The 15,000-nt window shown below is 53.9% G+C and overlaps 1 protein-coding gene across 1 annotated transcript in view; it reads right to left on the minus strand.

Annotated features, from left to right (window-relative positions):
• Positions 1-52: 52 nt before the first annotated feature.
• LOC144677516 (protein shisa-6-like) overlaps positions 53-15,000 on the minus strand; it is a 25,850-nt gene continuing 10,902 nt past the window's right edge. The window contains exons 3-8 of the mRNA XM_078537585.1: positions 14,674-14,724; positions 11,242-11,332; positions 1,637-1,795; positions 848-1,142; positions 510-754; positions 53-138 (exon numbers count right to left, since the gene is read on the minus strand). Coding sequence (XP_078393711.1) covers positions 53-138; positions 510-754; positions 848-1,142; positions 1,637-1,795; positions 11,242-11,332; positions 14,674-14,724 — 927 coding nt within the window. The remainder of the gene's footprint in view (positions 139-509; positions 755-847; positions 1,143-1,636; positions 1,796-11,241; positions 11,333-14,673; positions 14,725-15,000) is intronic.

The raw sequence follows: 15,000 nt of genomic DNA on the forward strand, positions 1-15,000 counted from the left end.
CCCCGTTCGCCTCCCAAACGGCCGAAATCAGCCACGTTACTCTCCAAATGGCCTACAGCGACTCTTTGAGGGCCGAATGCACCCGCGCAGGCGACCAACACCCGCGCACCCCCCCCCCCCCCCCCCCTCCCCCGCCCCAAAACTCCCCGACCCTCTCCGAAAACCGACCCTGGAAACGCGAGGGCAGGACGGGGCTTTGGCGTGTCCGGGAACCCTCGGTTCGGCGCTGGGGTTGGGTGGGGGGGGGGGGTGGGCGGATGTGAGAGGGAACGCCGGGGTGGGGGGGGGGGCGACGGAGTGGGTGGGGGGGTGATAAGGGGGTCTGGGGGAGGGAAAGGCTCAGACGGTGACCTCGGTTTTGGAGCCGGTGCGGGGCTGGGCCTGGTGGGGCTGGGCGGTGGTGGTGGTGGTGGAGGGGTGTGGGTGGGGGAGGGTGCCGCAGGCCTGGGGGGCCGGGAGCGGGGGCAGGGGAGGGGGCTGCTGCTGCTGCTGGTTGGTGGGGTGGTGGCCGGGGATGAAGTGGAGCTGCTCGACAGTGCTGTGGCGCTTGGCGGCGAAGGCGTGCCGCCGCTCGGCGATGGCGGCCTCCCCCCAGGGGGTGTGGGGCGAGCCGGCGGCCGGGGTTGGGGGAAGGGGTCCCCCTCCTCCCCCGCCCCCGGTGGCCGGCGGGTGGGAATTCATCTTGACCATCTGGTGACGGTCCAGCCAGGCGGCGGCCGGGGCGCAGACGTTGCTCTGGGACAGGGCCTTCTTGCTGAGGGGCCGCTCGGGGAAGACGGGGGGTTGGGGGACGGAGGCAGCCGGGACCCCTCCCCCTCCCCGCCGCACCCCACCCCCTCCCCCACACCCACCACCACCACCGCCGCCGCCGCCACCGGCAAGCCGGTCCGGGGAGAGCAGACGCCCTCGGGCGATGGTGGCGTAGGCCAAGGGAGACAGGCGGGGCGGGGGCAACGGGGGCAAGGCGGGCAGCCCCTCCCCCAGCAGGCGGTCCTGGGACATGACCCGCCGGGTGTTGGGGGCGAAGTCGCGGCCGGGGACCTCGGCGGGGTCGGTCTTCATGGCCCGCAGCGGCAGGGTGCCTCTCGCCATCACCTCGGCCAGGTGCCTCCTCTTGCAGTAGTCGTCCACGTCCTTGGCAGCTGCCCCGGGGTTGGTGAGGGGAGGGGGCGGGAGGAAACGAGAGAGGAAACTGAGTTACACATCGACGTTTTAACACCGAAAAATCAGACCGACCATCCCGCCCCACCACCACCCCACTCATTTCTCTCTAAAATGGGCGACATTGGCCCCATTCCTCTCTAAAATGGCCGACATTGGGCCCATTCCTCTCTAAAATGGCCGACATTGGCCCCATTCCTCACTAAAATGGCCGACATTGGCCCCATTCCTCTCTAAAATGGCCGACATTGGGCCCATTCCTCTCTAAAATGGCCGACATTGGCCCCATTCCTCACTAAAATGGCCGACATTGGCCCCATTCCTCTCTAAAATGGCCGACATTGGCCCCATTCCTCTCTAAAATGGCCGACATGCCAGTACTGAGGGAATGCTGCACTGTCGGAGGTGCGTGTACATGATGAATTCTGTATGCTGCCCCCACTGTGTACCATCGCTTCCCGAAACGCAGTCTTACCGAGTCTCTTCAGCGATGAATATTTGTTCAGCTCTGGTTTCATCGCCATCTCGTAGGAGGGGGGCAGATGGGAGAGGTTGTGGTAGGAACAGGAGGTGAGGAGGGCATTTTGCCTCCCGCAGGGATTGGCGAGGTTCACATTATTCCTCCGGGAGCGATCTGGGAGCAGGAGACAGGGAAAGGTTAGCAGAGACAGGGAGACAACAGGGTAGGGGGAGAGGTGGGGGAGAGGGTTAATCCCCCCCTCCCTCCGATAGGGGAACAGGCTGCCCGGTGTCTGAGTGTAAATGGGGGGGAGAGGTGGGTGAGAGGGTTAATCCCCCCCTCCCTCCGATAGGGGAACGCTGTCGGAATGATCTAGCGAGCGGTGAAGCTGTGGTCTGAACATTGAACGTGTCCCTGGGACTGGGTGGGGTGTCTCCCTGGGGGTGGGGGGGTGGGGGTGTGGGAGAGAGAGAGAGTGTGCGGGACCTAGCACTTATCCAAATGAAGGTTCCCCCTCAAGCCTCCTCTAATGCTCCATCGATCGAGAGTCCAGCCGGTTTAATTGGCTGGTCCACTCGACATCCTGTCAGGGATAATGAGCCGATCAGAGAGAGAGAGAGCGAGAGAGAGGCCCCGAGGGCTGACCTTGGGAGAGGCAGAGGGCACCTCAGCGCCTGATCGACCTTGCCCGTCCCTCACCGCGCCAGACGTCTGACAGGGCCACGGGGTGGGTGAGGGAGGAGGGAGGTGGGTCTGTGTCGGACATGGGGGGGCGGGGTTGCAAATCGGAGTAGGGTTGGCGAATGCCTAGACAGGGAAGGAGGGAGAGGGAGTCATTCTGAATCGGGGTGAGGGCTGGGGGTGGCGGCGGGTGTGAGGGAGGGAAGGCAGCCGGGGGCCGGGGGGGGTCTCTTGACAGGTGCCGGGATTGTTCCGGCTCCAGACTCACCGAGGGGAAGGGTCCCAGCGTGGGTCGGGCTTCTCATCGCCTGGTGCCCCTGGTTGTAGTGTCCGTCCCCTGCATGTGAGAGAGAGAGAGAGAGAGACGGAGTGAGAGCAGGGAGCGGCGACCCAACCCCAGGAGGGGGCTACCCCATCCCCGGCCTGCCTCAGCAACTTCCCCCCCCCCACCACCCCACCCCCAGGGAAGGAGGGGGGAGAGAGAGAGGGCCCCACTCTCCCTCCCACCTCCAACCCCTCCAGCATCCCGACACCAACAACCTCTCACAACCTGAGCTCCATAAGCCAGGCCGACACTCCCCCCGGTGCCAGTACTGAGGGAGTGCTGCACTGTCGGAGGGAGATGTATATACTCTAGGAATCTTTATTATTTTCAGTCATGGGGATGTGGGCGTCTCTGGCTGGGCCAACATTTATTGCCCACCCCTAATTGCCCCTTGAGAAGGTGGTGGGTGAGCCACCTTCTTGAACCGCTGCAGTCCCCTGTGGGGTAGGTACACCCACGGTGCTGTTAGGGAGGGAGTTCCAGGATTTTGTCCGTGTGGTGTAGGTACACCCACAGTGCTGTTAGGGAGGGAGTTCCAGGATTTTGTCCGTGTGGTGTAGGTACACCCACGGCGCTGTTAGGGAGGGAGTTCCAGGATTTTGTCCATGTGGTGTAGGTACACCCATGGCGCTGTTAGGGAGGGAGTTCCAGGATTTTGTCCGTGTGGTGTAGGTACACCCACGGTGCTGTTAGGGAGGGAGTTCCAGGATTTTGTCCGTGTGGTGTAGGTACACCCACGGCGCTGTTAGGGAGGGAGTTCCAGGATTTTGTCCATGTGGTGTAGGTACACCCACGGCGCTGTTAGGGAGGGAGTTCCAGGGTTTTGACCCAGCGACAGTGAAGGAACGGCCGATATATTCCCAAGTCAGGATGGTGATTGACTTGGAGGGGAACTTCCAGGTGGTGGTGTTCCCCATGTGTCTGCTGCCCTTGTCCTTCTAGATGGTAGTGGTCGTGGGTTTGGGAGGTGCTGTCGAAGGAGCCTTGGTGAGTTGCTGCAGTGCATCTTGCAGATGGTACACACACTGCTGCTACTGTGCGTCGGTGGTGGAGGGAGTGAATGTTTGTGGATGGGGTGCCGATCAAGCGGGGCTGCTTTGTCCTGGACGGTGTCGAGCTTCTTGAGTGTTGTGGGAGCTGCACTCATCCAGGCAAGTGGGGAGTATTCCATCACACTCCTGACTTGTGCCTTGTAGATGGTGGACAGGCTTTGGGGGAGTCAGGAGGTGAGTGACTCTCCGCAGAATTCCCAGCCTCTGACCTGCTGTTGGGTTAATTCGTGACCAGTTGTCCTCGAGGATGTGAGGAGATATTAAGGACAGGCGACCAAAAGATCGGCCAAAGAGGGAGGTTTGAAGGAATCTTCACGGAGAGAGACAGAGAGAGAGACAGAGAGAGAGACAGAGAGAGAGACAGAGAGAGAGACAGAGAGAGAGACAGAGAGAGAGAGACAGAGAGAGAGACAGAGAGAGAGAGACAGACAAAGAGACAGAGAGAGAGACAGACAAAGAGACAGAGAGAGAGACAGACAAAGAGACAGAGAGAGAGACAGAGAGAGAGAGAGACAGAGAGAGAGAGAGAGACAAAGAGACAGACAGAGAGAGAGACAAAGAGAGAGAGACAAAGAGAGAGAGACAAAGAGAGAGAGAGAGAGAGACAAAGAGACGGAGAGAGAGAGAGAGACACGGGGAGACAGAGAGAGAGTGACACGGGGAGAGAGAGAGAGTGACACGGGGAGAAAGAGAGAGACACGGAGAGGGAGAGACACGGAGAGAGAGACATGGAGGGAGAGAGATGGGGGAGAGAGAGTGAGAGACACGGAGGGAGAGAGCGAGAGACGGGGAGAGAGAGAGCGAGAGACGGGGAGAGAGAGAGCGAGAGACGGGGAGGGAGTGAGAGAGAGACGGAGAGTGAGAGAGAGACGGAGAGGAGTGAGAGAGAGACGGAGAGTGAGAGAGAGACGGAGAGGGAGTGAGAGAGAGACGGAGAGGGAGTGAGAGTGAGACGGAGAAAGAGAGAGACGGAGAGTGAAAGAGGGAGTGAGACGGAGAAAGAGAGAGACGGAGAAAGAGAGAGACGGAGAAAGAGAGAGACGGAGGAAGAGAGAGACGGAGAAAGAGAGAGACGGAGAAAGAGAGAGACGGAGAAAGAGAGAGACGGAGAAAGAGAGAGACGGAGAGTGAAAGAGGGAGTGAGACGGAGAAAGAGAGAGACGGAGAAAGAGAGAGACGGAGAAAGAGAGAGACGGAGAGAGAGAGAGACAGGGAGGGAGGGAGGGAGAAAGAGCGAGAGACGGAGAGTGAGAGAGAGAGACGGAGAGTGAGAGAGGGAGAGACGGAGAGTGAGAGAGGGAGAGAGAGAAAGAGAGACAAGGAGGGAGGGAGGGAGGTTTGGGGAGGGAATCGGTGTTTGGGACCCCCTCTCCCTTGCGCCCCCTTCCCCCCGGGCAGCTGAAGGCCCGGCCCCCGGTGGGGGAGGGATGATGTGGGGGTGGGTGTGGGGAGATGCTGGAATCGGGGGAAGGTGGAGAGGGTTCGATGCGTGTGCCTGGGCGGAGGCGAGTCTCAGTCTGCTGGGCTGGATTCAGGATGACTGCCATATTGCCCGAGCACTTGGAGAGCTTGCCAGTCATGTACTTGCGAACATGCTCCCATAGCAACTGGCACAGTCACTGGAGAGCGCTCTTCCCGAAAAAAAAAAAGTCAAATTTATGCATTTCCCGGCTCTGTTTATGCATCAGCTGCTCAGTCTCATTGTTACCCAAGTCAGAATCCTCACAGCAAATATCCTCTCCTCCTGGAGGAGAGCGCGAGGACCAGTCCACCCAGAATCCTGCTCAATGCACCAAGAAACCTCCACTCCAGAGCCCCTGACTCTCCGTACACCTGTGAGAATCACCGCCCCCATCAAACACTCCCCAGGACAGGTACGGCACGGGGTTAGATACAGAGTAAAGCTCCCTCTACACTGTCCCCATCAAACACTCCCAGGACAGGTACAGCACGGGGTTAGATACAGAGTAAAGCTCCCACTACACCGTCCCCATCAAACACTCCCAGGACAGGTACAGCACGGGGTTAGATACAGAGTAAAGCTCCCTCTACACCGTCCCCATCAAACACCCCCAGGACAGGTACAGCACGGGGTTAGATACAGAGTAAAGCTCCCTCTACACCGTCCCCATCAAACACTCCCAGGACAGGTACAGCACGGGGTTAGATACAGAGTAAAGCTCCCTCTACACTGTCCCCATCAAACACTCCCAGGACAGGTACAGCACAGGGTTAGATACAGAGTAAATCTCCCTCTACACTGTCCCCATCAAACACTCCCCAGGACAGGTACAGCACGGGGTTAGATACAGAGTAAAGCTCCCTCTACACCGTCCCCATCAAACACTCCCAGGACAGGTACAGCACAGGGTTAGATACAGAGTAAAGCTCCCTCTACACCGTCCCCATCAAACACTCCCCAGGACAGGTACAGCACGGGGTTAGATACAGAGTAAAGCTCCCTCTACACTGTCCCCATCAAACACTCCCAGGACAGGTACAGCACGGGGTTAGATACAGAGTATAGCTCCCTCTACACTGTCCCCATCAACGCTCCCAGGACAGGTACAGCACAGGGTTAGATACAGAGTAAAGCTCCCTCTACACTGTCCCCATCAAACACTCCCAGGACAGGTACAGCACGGGGTTAGATACAGAGTAAAGCTCCCTCTACACTGTCCCCATCAAACACTCCCAGGACAGGTACAGCACGGGGCTAGATACAGAGTAAAGCTCCCTCTACACCGTCCCCATCAAACACTCCCAGGACAGGTACAGCACGGGGTTAGATACAGAGTAAAGCTCACTCTACACTGTCCCCATCAAACACTCCCAGGACAGGTACAGCACGGGGTTAGATACAGAGTAAAGCTCCCTCTACACTGTCCCCATCAAACACTCCCAGGACAGGTACAGCACGGGGTTAGATACAGAGTAAAGCTCCCTCTACACCATCCCCATCAAACACTCCCAGGACAGGTACAGCACGGGGTTAGGTACAGAGTAAAGCTGCCTGTAATCTGTGGGAAGTTGTGGATGCCGCCAGTGTCCTGGTGGACCCCACGTGCAGGAAACACTCTCAGCTGCAGAAACCTAAGAGCTGGAGCGGCGGCCGGAGTCGGTGTAGCGGGTTGGCGAGGCTGAGATCGACGCGGATAAGCACGTTCAGAGAGGTGGTCACCCCACAGCTGAAGGGCCCGGAGACAGAGAGGGTGGGTGGGGTGAATGGGTGACCACCAGGCAGTTTCGAGAGAAGTCGGCAGGAGTTTTTCCCCCCCACCCTCACCGGGAATCAGATTCCCGCTTTGGAAGCGGGCGGAGGGCGCTGGTCCCTCAGTAGGGAGCCAGGATTGTGGCAACCTCGAGCAGCTCGGTTGTACAGGAAGGGGGGAGGAAGAGAGAAAGGGAGAGCTATAGTGATAGGGTTAGGGGAGCGGTCAGGCGTTTCTGTGGCCCTAGATGTGACTCCAGGGTGGTAAGTTGCACCCCACCCAGTTGGTGCCAGAGTCTAGAATGTCACAGAAGCAGCTGCAGGACATTCGGTGTGGGGGGGGTGGGGAGGGTGATCAGCCAGAGTCTGTGGTCCACCTCGGTGCCAATGACTTGGGTAAGGAAGGGGGGTGTGGTCCTGCAATCGGAATTTGGGGATCCGGGTAGAAAATTCCCCAAGCGGGACCTCTCACATAGTAACCTCTGGATTACTCCCAGCGCCGTGTGCCGGTGAGTACAGAAAGAGGAAGATCAGGGCAGATGGATGCGTGGCTGGTGCAGGAGGGAGGGCTTTCGATCCCTGGGACCCTGGGACTGGCTCTGAGGAGGGGTAGACGGCACCTATACAAGCCGGACCTGAACAGAGACGGGAACGAGTTCCTCGCGGGGCGTTTCACTAGCGCTGTTGGGGAGGGTTTAAACGAACTCGGCAGGGCTGTGGGAGCCAAGAGAAAATATTAGCGACGAATACCAGGGGGACACAAAATACTGGGAGGGAGAGATCGCACTAGTGTCGGGAGTAGCAAGTTAATAGGTGAAGTCGGGGTGAGGGAGACAGTAACAAACTATGCACGTGTGTGAATGCACTGAGTATAGTAAATTGTTTGGAAAGGGCTAGGAATCTAACTTCGAGCACATCGGATAAAGGGACGACAATGAGAAAGGGGCACTGAAGGTGTTGTATCTGAATGCACGCAGTATACGAAATAAGGTAAATGAGCTTGTGGCGCAGATCGAAATTGGCAGGTATGATGTGGTGGGCATCGCGGAGACATGGCTGCAAGGGGATCAGGACCGGGAGCTAAATATCCAAGGATATACATCCTATCGAAAAGATAGGCAGGTCGGCAGAGAGGATGGGGTTGCTTTGTTGGTAAGAAATGAAATTAAATCGATAGCAAGAAACGACGTAGGGTCAGGTGATGTAGAATCTGTGTGGGTAGAGTTGAGGAACCGCAAAGGTGAACAAAACCATCATGGGAGTTGTGTACAGGCCTCCGAACAGCAGTCAGGATGTGGGGCACAAGATACACCAGGAGATGGAAAAGGCGTGTAAGAAAGGCAAGGTTAGAGTGATCATGGAGGATTTCAATATGCAGGTAGACTGGGAAAATCAGGTTGGTAGTGGATCCCAAGAAAAGGAATTTGTGGAATGTCTACGAGATGGCCTTTTGGAGCAGCTTGTGGTGGAGCCCACTAGGGAACAGGCAATTCTAGATTTAGTGATGTGTAATGAGGCAGATTTGATAAGGGAGCTTAAGGTGAAGGAACCCTTAGGAGGAAGTGGCCATAATATGATAGAATTTACCCTGCAATTTGAGAGGAAAAAGCTGGAATCAGATGTAACGGTATTACAGTTGAATAAAGGCAACTACAGAGGCATGAGGGAGGAGCTGGCCAGAATTGACTGGGAGATGAGCCTAGCAGGAAAGACTGTGGAACAGCAATGGCAGGAGTTTCTGGGAGTAATTTGGGAGACACGGCAAAAATTCATCCCTAGGAAGAAGAAGCATACTAAAGGGAGGACGAGGCAACCATGGCTGACAAGGGAAGTCAGGGACAGCATAAAAGCTAAAGAGAAAGCATACAATGTGGCGAAGAGCAGTGGGAAACCAAGGGATTGGGAAGCCTATAAAGACCAACAGAGGACAACTAAAAAAGAAATAAGGAGGGAGAAGATTAAATATGAGGGTAAACTAGCCAGTAATATAAAAGAAGATTGCAAGAGTTTTTTTAGATATATAAAGGGTAAGAGAGAGGCAAAAGTGGACATTGGGCCGCTGGAAAATGACGCTGGAGAAGTAGTAGTGGGGAACAAAGAAATGACGGAGGAACTGAATAGGTACTTTGCGTCAGTCTTCACGGTGGAAGACACGAGTGACATCCCCAAAGTTTAAGAGAGTCGGGGGGGCAGAGGTGAGTCTGGTGGCCATTACCAAGGAGAAGGTGCTAGGGAAACTGAAAGGTCTGAAGGTGGATAAATCACCTGGACCAGATGGATTACACCCCAGAGTTCTGAAGGAGATAGCTGAAGAGATAGTGGAGGTGTTAGTGGTGATCTTTCAGGAATCACTGGAGTCAGGGAGGGTCCCAGAGGACTGGAAAATCGCTAATGTAACCCCCCCTGTTTAAGAAGGGAGTGAGGCAAAAGACGGGAAATTACAGGCTGATTAGCCTGACCTCGGTCGTTGGTAAGATTTTAGAGTCCATTATTAAGGATGAGATTTCAGAATACTTGGAAGTGCATGGTAAAATCGGGCAAAGTCAGCATGGTTTCATCAAGGGGAGGTCATGCCTGACAAATCTGTTCGAATTCTTTGAGGAAGTAATGAGTAGGTTAGACAAAGGAGAGCCAACGGATGTTATCTACTTGGATTTCCAGAAGGCCTTTGACAAGGTGCCGCATAGGAGGCTGTTCAGTAAGATAAGAGCCCATGGTGTTAGAGGCAAGGTACTAGCATGGATAGAAGATTGGCTGTCTGGCAGGAGACAGAGAGTGGGGATAAGGGGGTCCTTCTCAGGATGGCGGCCGGTGACTAGTGGAGTTCTGTAGGGGTCAGTGTTGGGACCACAACTTTTCACTTTATACATTAATGATCTAGATGAAGGAACTGAGGGCATTCAGGCTAAGTTTTCAGATGATACAAAGATAGGTGGAGGGACAGGTAGTATTGAGGAGGCAGAGAGGCTGCAGAAGGATTTGGACAGGTTAGGAGAATGGGCAAAGAAGTGGCAGATGGAATACAACGTGGGCAAGTGTGAGGTCATGCACTTTGGTAGGAAGAATAGAGGCATAGACTATTTTCTAAATGGGGAGAGAATTCAGAAATCTGGAGTGCAAAGGGACTTGGGAGTCCCAGTCCAGGATTCTCTTAAGGTTAACTTGCAGGTTGAGTTGGTAGTTAGGAAGGCAAATGCAATGTTGGCATTTATTTCGAGAAGACTAGAATATAAAAGCAGGGATGTGCTGCTGAGGCTTTATAAGGCTCTGGTCAGACCACATTTAGAATATTGTGAGCAATTTTGGGCCCCATATCTCAGAAAGGATGTGCTGGTCCTGGAGAGGGTCCAGAGGAGGTTCACGAGAATGATCCCAGGAATGAAAGGCTTAACATATGAGGAACGTTTGAGGACTCTGGGTCTATACTCGATGGAGTTTAGAAGGATGAGGGGGGGATCTGATTGAAACTTACAGAATACTGAAAGGCCTGGATAGAGTGGATGTGGGGAAGATGTTTCCATTAGTAGGAGAGACTAGGACCCAAGGGCACAGCCTCAGAGTAAAGGGAAGACCTTTTAGAACAGAGATGAGGAGAAACTTATCTAGCCAGAGAGTGGTGAACCTATGGAATTCATTGCCACAGAAGGCTGTGGAGGCAAGGTCATTGAGTGTATTTAAGACCAAGGTAAATAGGTTCTTGATTGGTAAGGGGATCAAAGGTTACGGGGAGAAGGCGGGAGAATGGGGTTGAGAAACTTATCAGCCATGATTGAATGGTGGAGCAGACTCGATGGGCCGAATGGCCTAATTTCTGCTCCTATGTCTTATGGGGTTCAAGGACAGAATCTATTTAGCTAGAGCTAAGGAACAAAAAGGGTGCAATTACATTGCTCAGTGCAGTCTACAGACCACCAAATAGGGAGAAAGATGTAGAAGAACAAATCTGCAGGGAAATTGCAGAGAGATGCAGTCATTATAGAGTAACTATAAAGGGGGACTTTAACTACCCAAATGTAGACTGGGACAGTGGTAGTGTAAAGGGCAGTGAGGGGCCAAAGTTCCTCGATTGGAATTTTCTACAGCAGTATGTGTCCAATCCAACAAGAAAAGACACGCTGTTGGACCTGGCTCTTGGAAATGAGGTGGGCCAAGTAGATCAAGTGTCAGTGGGGGGAGCATTTAGGGGACAGTGATCATTGCACGGTACGTTTTAGGATGATGATAGAAAAGGACGACAGGCCATCCAGAGTAAGAATAATTAGCTGGACAAGAGCCAAGATCGATGGGGCAAGAACGGAGCTGGGCCAGATAGACTGGAACCAAAGATTGGCAGGAAAAACTGTAGCTGAACAATGGGCCACCTGCAAAATAGACTTGTTCCGGGCACAGTCAAGGTATATTCCATCGAAAGGGAAAGGTAGGGCCAACACATCCAGAGATCCCTGGATGAAAAAGGAGATAGAAATTAAGATAAAGAGGGAAAAGTGCGCGAGTGACAGGTGTCAGGTAGAAAATACAATTGAGAACCAAGAGGAATACAGAAGGTTCAGAGGGGAGGTGAAAAGGCACGTTAGAGAAGCGAAGAGGGACTATGAGAAAAAACTGGCAGCCAACGCAAAGGGGAATCCCAAAGTCTTCTATAAACAGTAGAAGGCTGGTGAAAGGAGGAGTAGGGCCCATTAGGGACCGAAAAGGGAATTTACCCATGGACGAAGGGGCCATGGCTGAGGTATTGAGTGAATGTTTTGCATCTGCCTTTACCAAGGAGGTGGATGCTGCCCAGGCCATGGTGACAGAGGAGGAAACTCAAGTCACTGGAAGGGTTCGAAATTGATAAGGAGGGAGTGTTGGACAGACGGTCGGTACTTAAAGTTGGCAAGGCACCAGGGACCGGATGAGATGCATCCCAAGAACATTGAAGGGAGTGAGAGTGAAAATCACAGAGGCGCCGACAGTAATCTTTCAATGTTCCCTGGATTCGGGGGAGGTGCCGGAGGACTGGAGAATTGCAAACCTTACGCCCTTGCTCAAAAAAGGTTGTAAGGATCAGGCCGGCCAGTTTAACTTCAGCGGTGGGCAAGATTCTAGTAACAATCATTCGGGATAGAATTGGTAGTCACATGGAAAAATGTGGGTGGATGAGGAAGAGCCAGCATGGATTTCTAAAAGGGGAAATCGTGTTTAACTAACTCTCTGGAGTTTTTTTGAGAGGTTCGATGAGGGTACTGCGGTGGATGTGGTGTACATGGACTTCCAAAAGGCATTTGACACAGTGCCACACAATAGACTTGTGAGAAAAGTTATTGCTCATGGAATAAAAGGGACAATAGCAACGTGGATGCAAAATTGGCTGAAAAATAGGAAGCAGAAAGTAATGGTCGATGGATATTTTTCGGGCTGGAGGGAGGTTTGAGGTGGAGATCCTCAGGGGTCAGTATTGGGACCCTTGCTCTTTCTGATTATATATTAATGATCTAGATCTTGGGGCGCAGGGGACGATTTCAAAGTTTGCGGATGATACGAAGATTGGGAGAGTTGTGAACTGCGAGGAGGACGGTGAGGAACTTCAAGAGGACATAGACACCATTGGTGGAGCGGGCAGAGAGGTGGCAGGTGAAGTTCAATGTGGAGAAGTGTGAGGTGATGCATTTCGGTAGGAAGAACATGGACAGACAATATAAAATAAGGGGTGATGTTTTGAAGGGGGTGCAGGAGCAGAAAGATTTGGGTGTATGTGTGCATAGATCATTGAAGGTGACAGGACAGGTGGAGAGAGCAGCTAATAAAGTATATAGTACCCTGAGCTTTATTAACAGGGGCAGAGAGTACAAGAGCAAGGAGGGTGTGTTGAGCTGGTATAAGACACAGGTTGAGAGAGCGGGTAATAAAGCAGAAAGTATCCTGGGCTTTATTAATAGGGGCAGAGAGTACAAGAGCAGGGAGGGTGTGTTGAATTTAGATAAGACACTGGTTAGACCTCAGCTGGAGTATTGTGTACAGTCCTGGGCGCCGCACTATGGGAAGGATGTGAACAGATTGGAGAGAGTGAGGAAGAGGTTTACGAGAATGGTTCCAGGGATGAGACACTTCAGTGATGAGGAGAGATTGGGGAAGTTGGGGCTGTTCTCCTCGGAGAGGAGAAGGCTGAGAGGAGACTTGACAGAGAGGTTCAAACTCACGAGGGGTCTGGACAGAGCCGATCGGGAGAAACTGTTCCCGCTTGGAAACGGAGCGAGAACGAGAGGTCACAGGTTTAAAGTGATTTTCAAAAGAAGCAATTGTGAGCTGAGAAGAAACTTTTCCACACAGCGAGTGGTTAGGGTTTGGAATGCGCTGCCTGGGAGTGCGGTGGAGACAGGGTCAATCGAGGCATTCGAGAGGGAATCGGATGATTATTTGAATGGAAACAAGTTGCAGGGAGACGGGGAAAAGGCAGGGGAGTGGCACTAGGTCATAATGCTCATTTGCATAGCCAGTGTAAACATGATGGGCCGAATGGCCACATTCCGTGCTGTTAAAATTCTGAGACTCTGTGATACACTGTCCCCATCAAACACTCCCAGGACAGGTACAGCACGGGGTTAGATGCAGAGTAAAGCTCCCTCTACACTGTCCCCATCAAACACTCCCAGGACAGGTACAGCACGGGGTTAGATACAGAGTAAAGCTCCCTCTACACCGTCCCCATCAAACACTCCCAGGACAGGTACAGCACGGGGTTAGATGCAGAGTAAAGCTCCCTCTACACTGTCCCCATCAAACACTCCCAGGACAGGTACAGCACGGGGTTAGATACAGAGTAAAGCTCCCTCTACACCGTCCCCATCAAACACTCCCAGGACAGGTACAGCACGGGGTTAGATGCAGAGTAAAGCTCCCTCTACACCGTCCCCATCAAACACTCCCAGGACAGGTACAGCACGGGGTTAGATACAGAGTAAAGCTCCCTCTACACCGTCCCCATCAAACACTCCCAGGACAGGTACAGCACGGGGTTAGATACAGAGTAAATCTCCCTCTACACTGTCCCCATCAAACACTCCCAGGACAGGTACAGAACGGGGTTAGATACAGAGTAAAGCTCCCTCTACACCGTCCCCATCAAACACTCCCAGGACAGGTACAGCACGGGGTTAGATACAGAGTAAAGCTCCCTCTACACTGTCCCCATCAAACATTCCCAGGACAGGTACAGCACGGGGTTAGATACAGAGTAAAGGACCCTCTACACTGCCCCCATCAAAAACCAAATTCGGCTGTTTCCTACTCTCCGATTCCAGCCTCTCGAGCATCCCCCCCCACCGCATTCCCATCGCTCCACTATCGGCATCCATGCCTTCAAACCACGGGGACTTTCATTTCTGTAATGCCCTCCTTCGACCTCTCTCGCTCTCTCTCCCTCTCTCTCCTCCTTTAAGACACTCCTTAAAACCTTGCTCCTTGACCAAGCTTTTGGTCACCTGTCCCTAATATCTCTGCACATGGATCAAGGTCAAATAGTGTTCAGTAACTGATCCTGTGGGGGGTCTCGGGGGATGTTTTCCTGGGTTAAAGGTGACATATAAATGCAGGGCATTGAGGTGGTCAGAGGTTGTTGTGCGAGATGAGCGTGGTATACAGAGACCGGAACTGTGCACGGTGCTCCGAGTGTGGTCTAACCGAGGGGATACGGAGACTGGAACTGTGCACGGTGCTCCGAGTGTGGTCTAACCGAGGGGATACGGAGACCGGAACTGTGCACGGTGCTCCGAGTGTGGTCTAACTGAGGGATACGGAGACCGGAACTGTGCACGGTGCTCCGAGTGTGGTCTAACCGAGGGATACGGAGACCGGAACTGTGCACGGTGCTCCGAGTGTGGTCTAACCGAGGGATACGGAGACCGGAACTGTGCACGGTGCTCCAAGTGTGGTCTAACCGAGGGGGTACGGAGACCGGAACTGTGCACGGTGCTCCGAGTGTGGTCTAACCGAGGGGGATACGGAGACCGGAACTGTGCACGGTGCTCCAAGTGTGGTCTAACCGAGGGGGATACGGAGACCGGAACTGTGCACGGTGCTCCGAGTGTGGTCTAACCGAGGGATACGGAGACCGGAACTGTGCACGGTGCTC

The sequence above is a fragment of the Cetorhinus maximus genome, unplaced genomic scaffold, assembly GCF_964194155.1.
Source record: "Cetorhinus maximus unplaced genomic scaffold, sCetMax3.hap1.1 HAP1_SCAFFOLD_2622, whole genome shotgun sequence".
Classification (NCBI taxonomy): domain Eukaryota; kingdom Metazoa; phylum Chordata; class Chondrichthyes; order Lamniformes; family Cetorhinidae; genus Cetorhinus; species Cetorhinus maximus.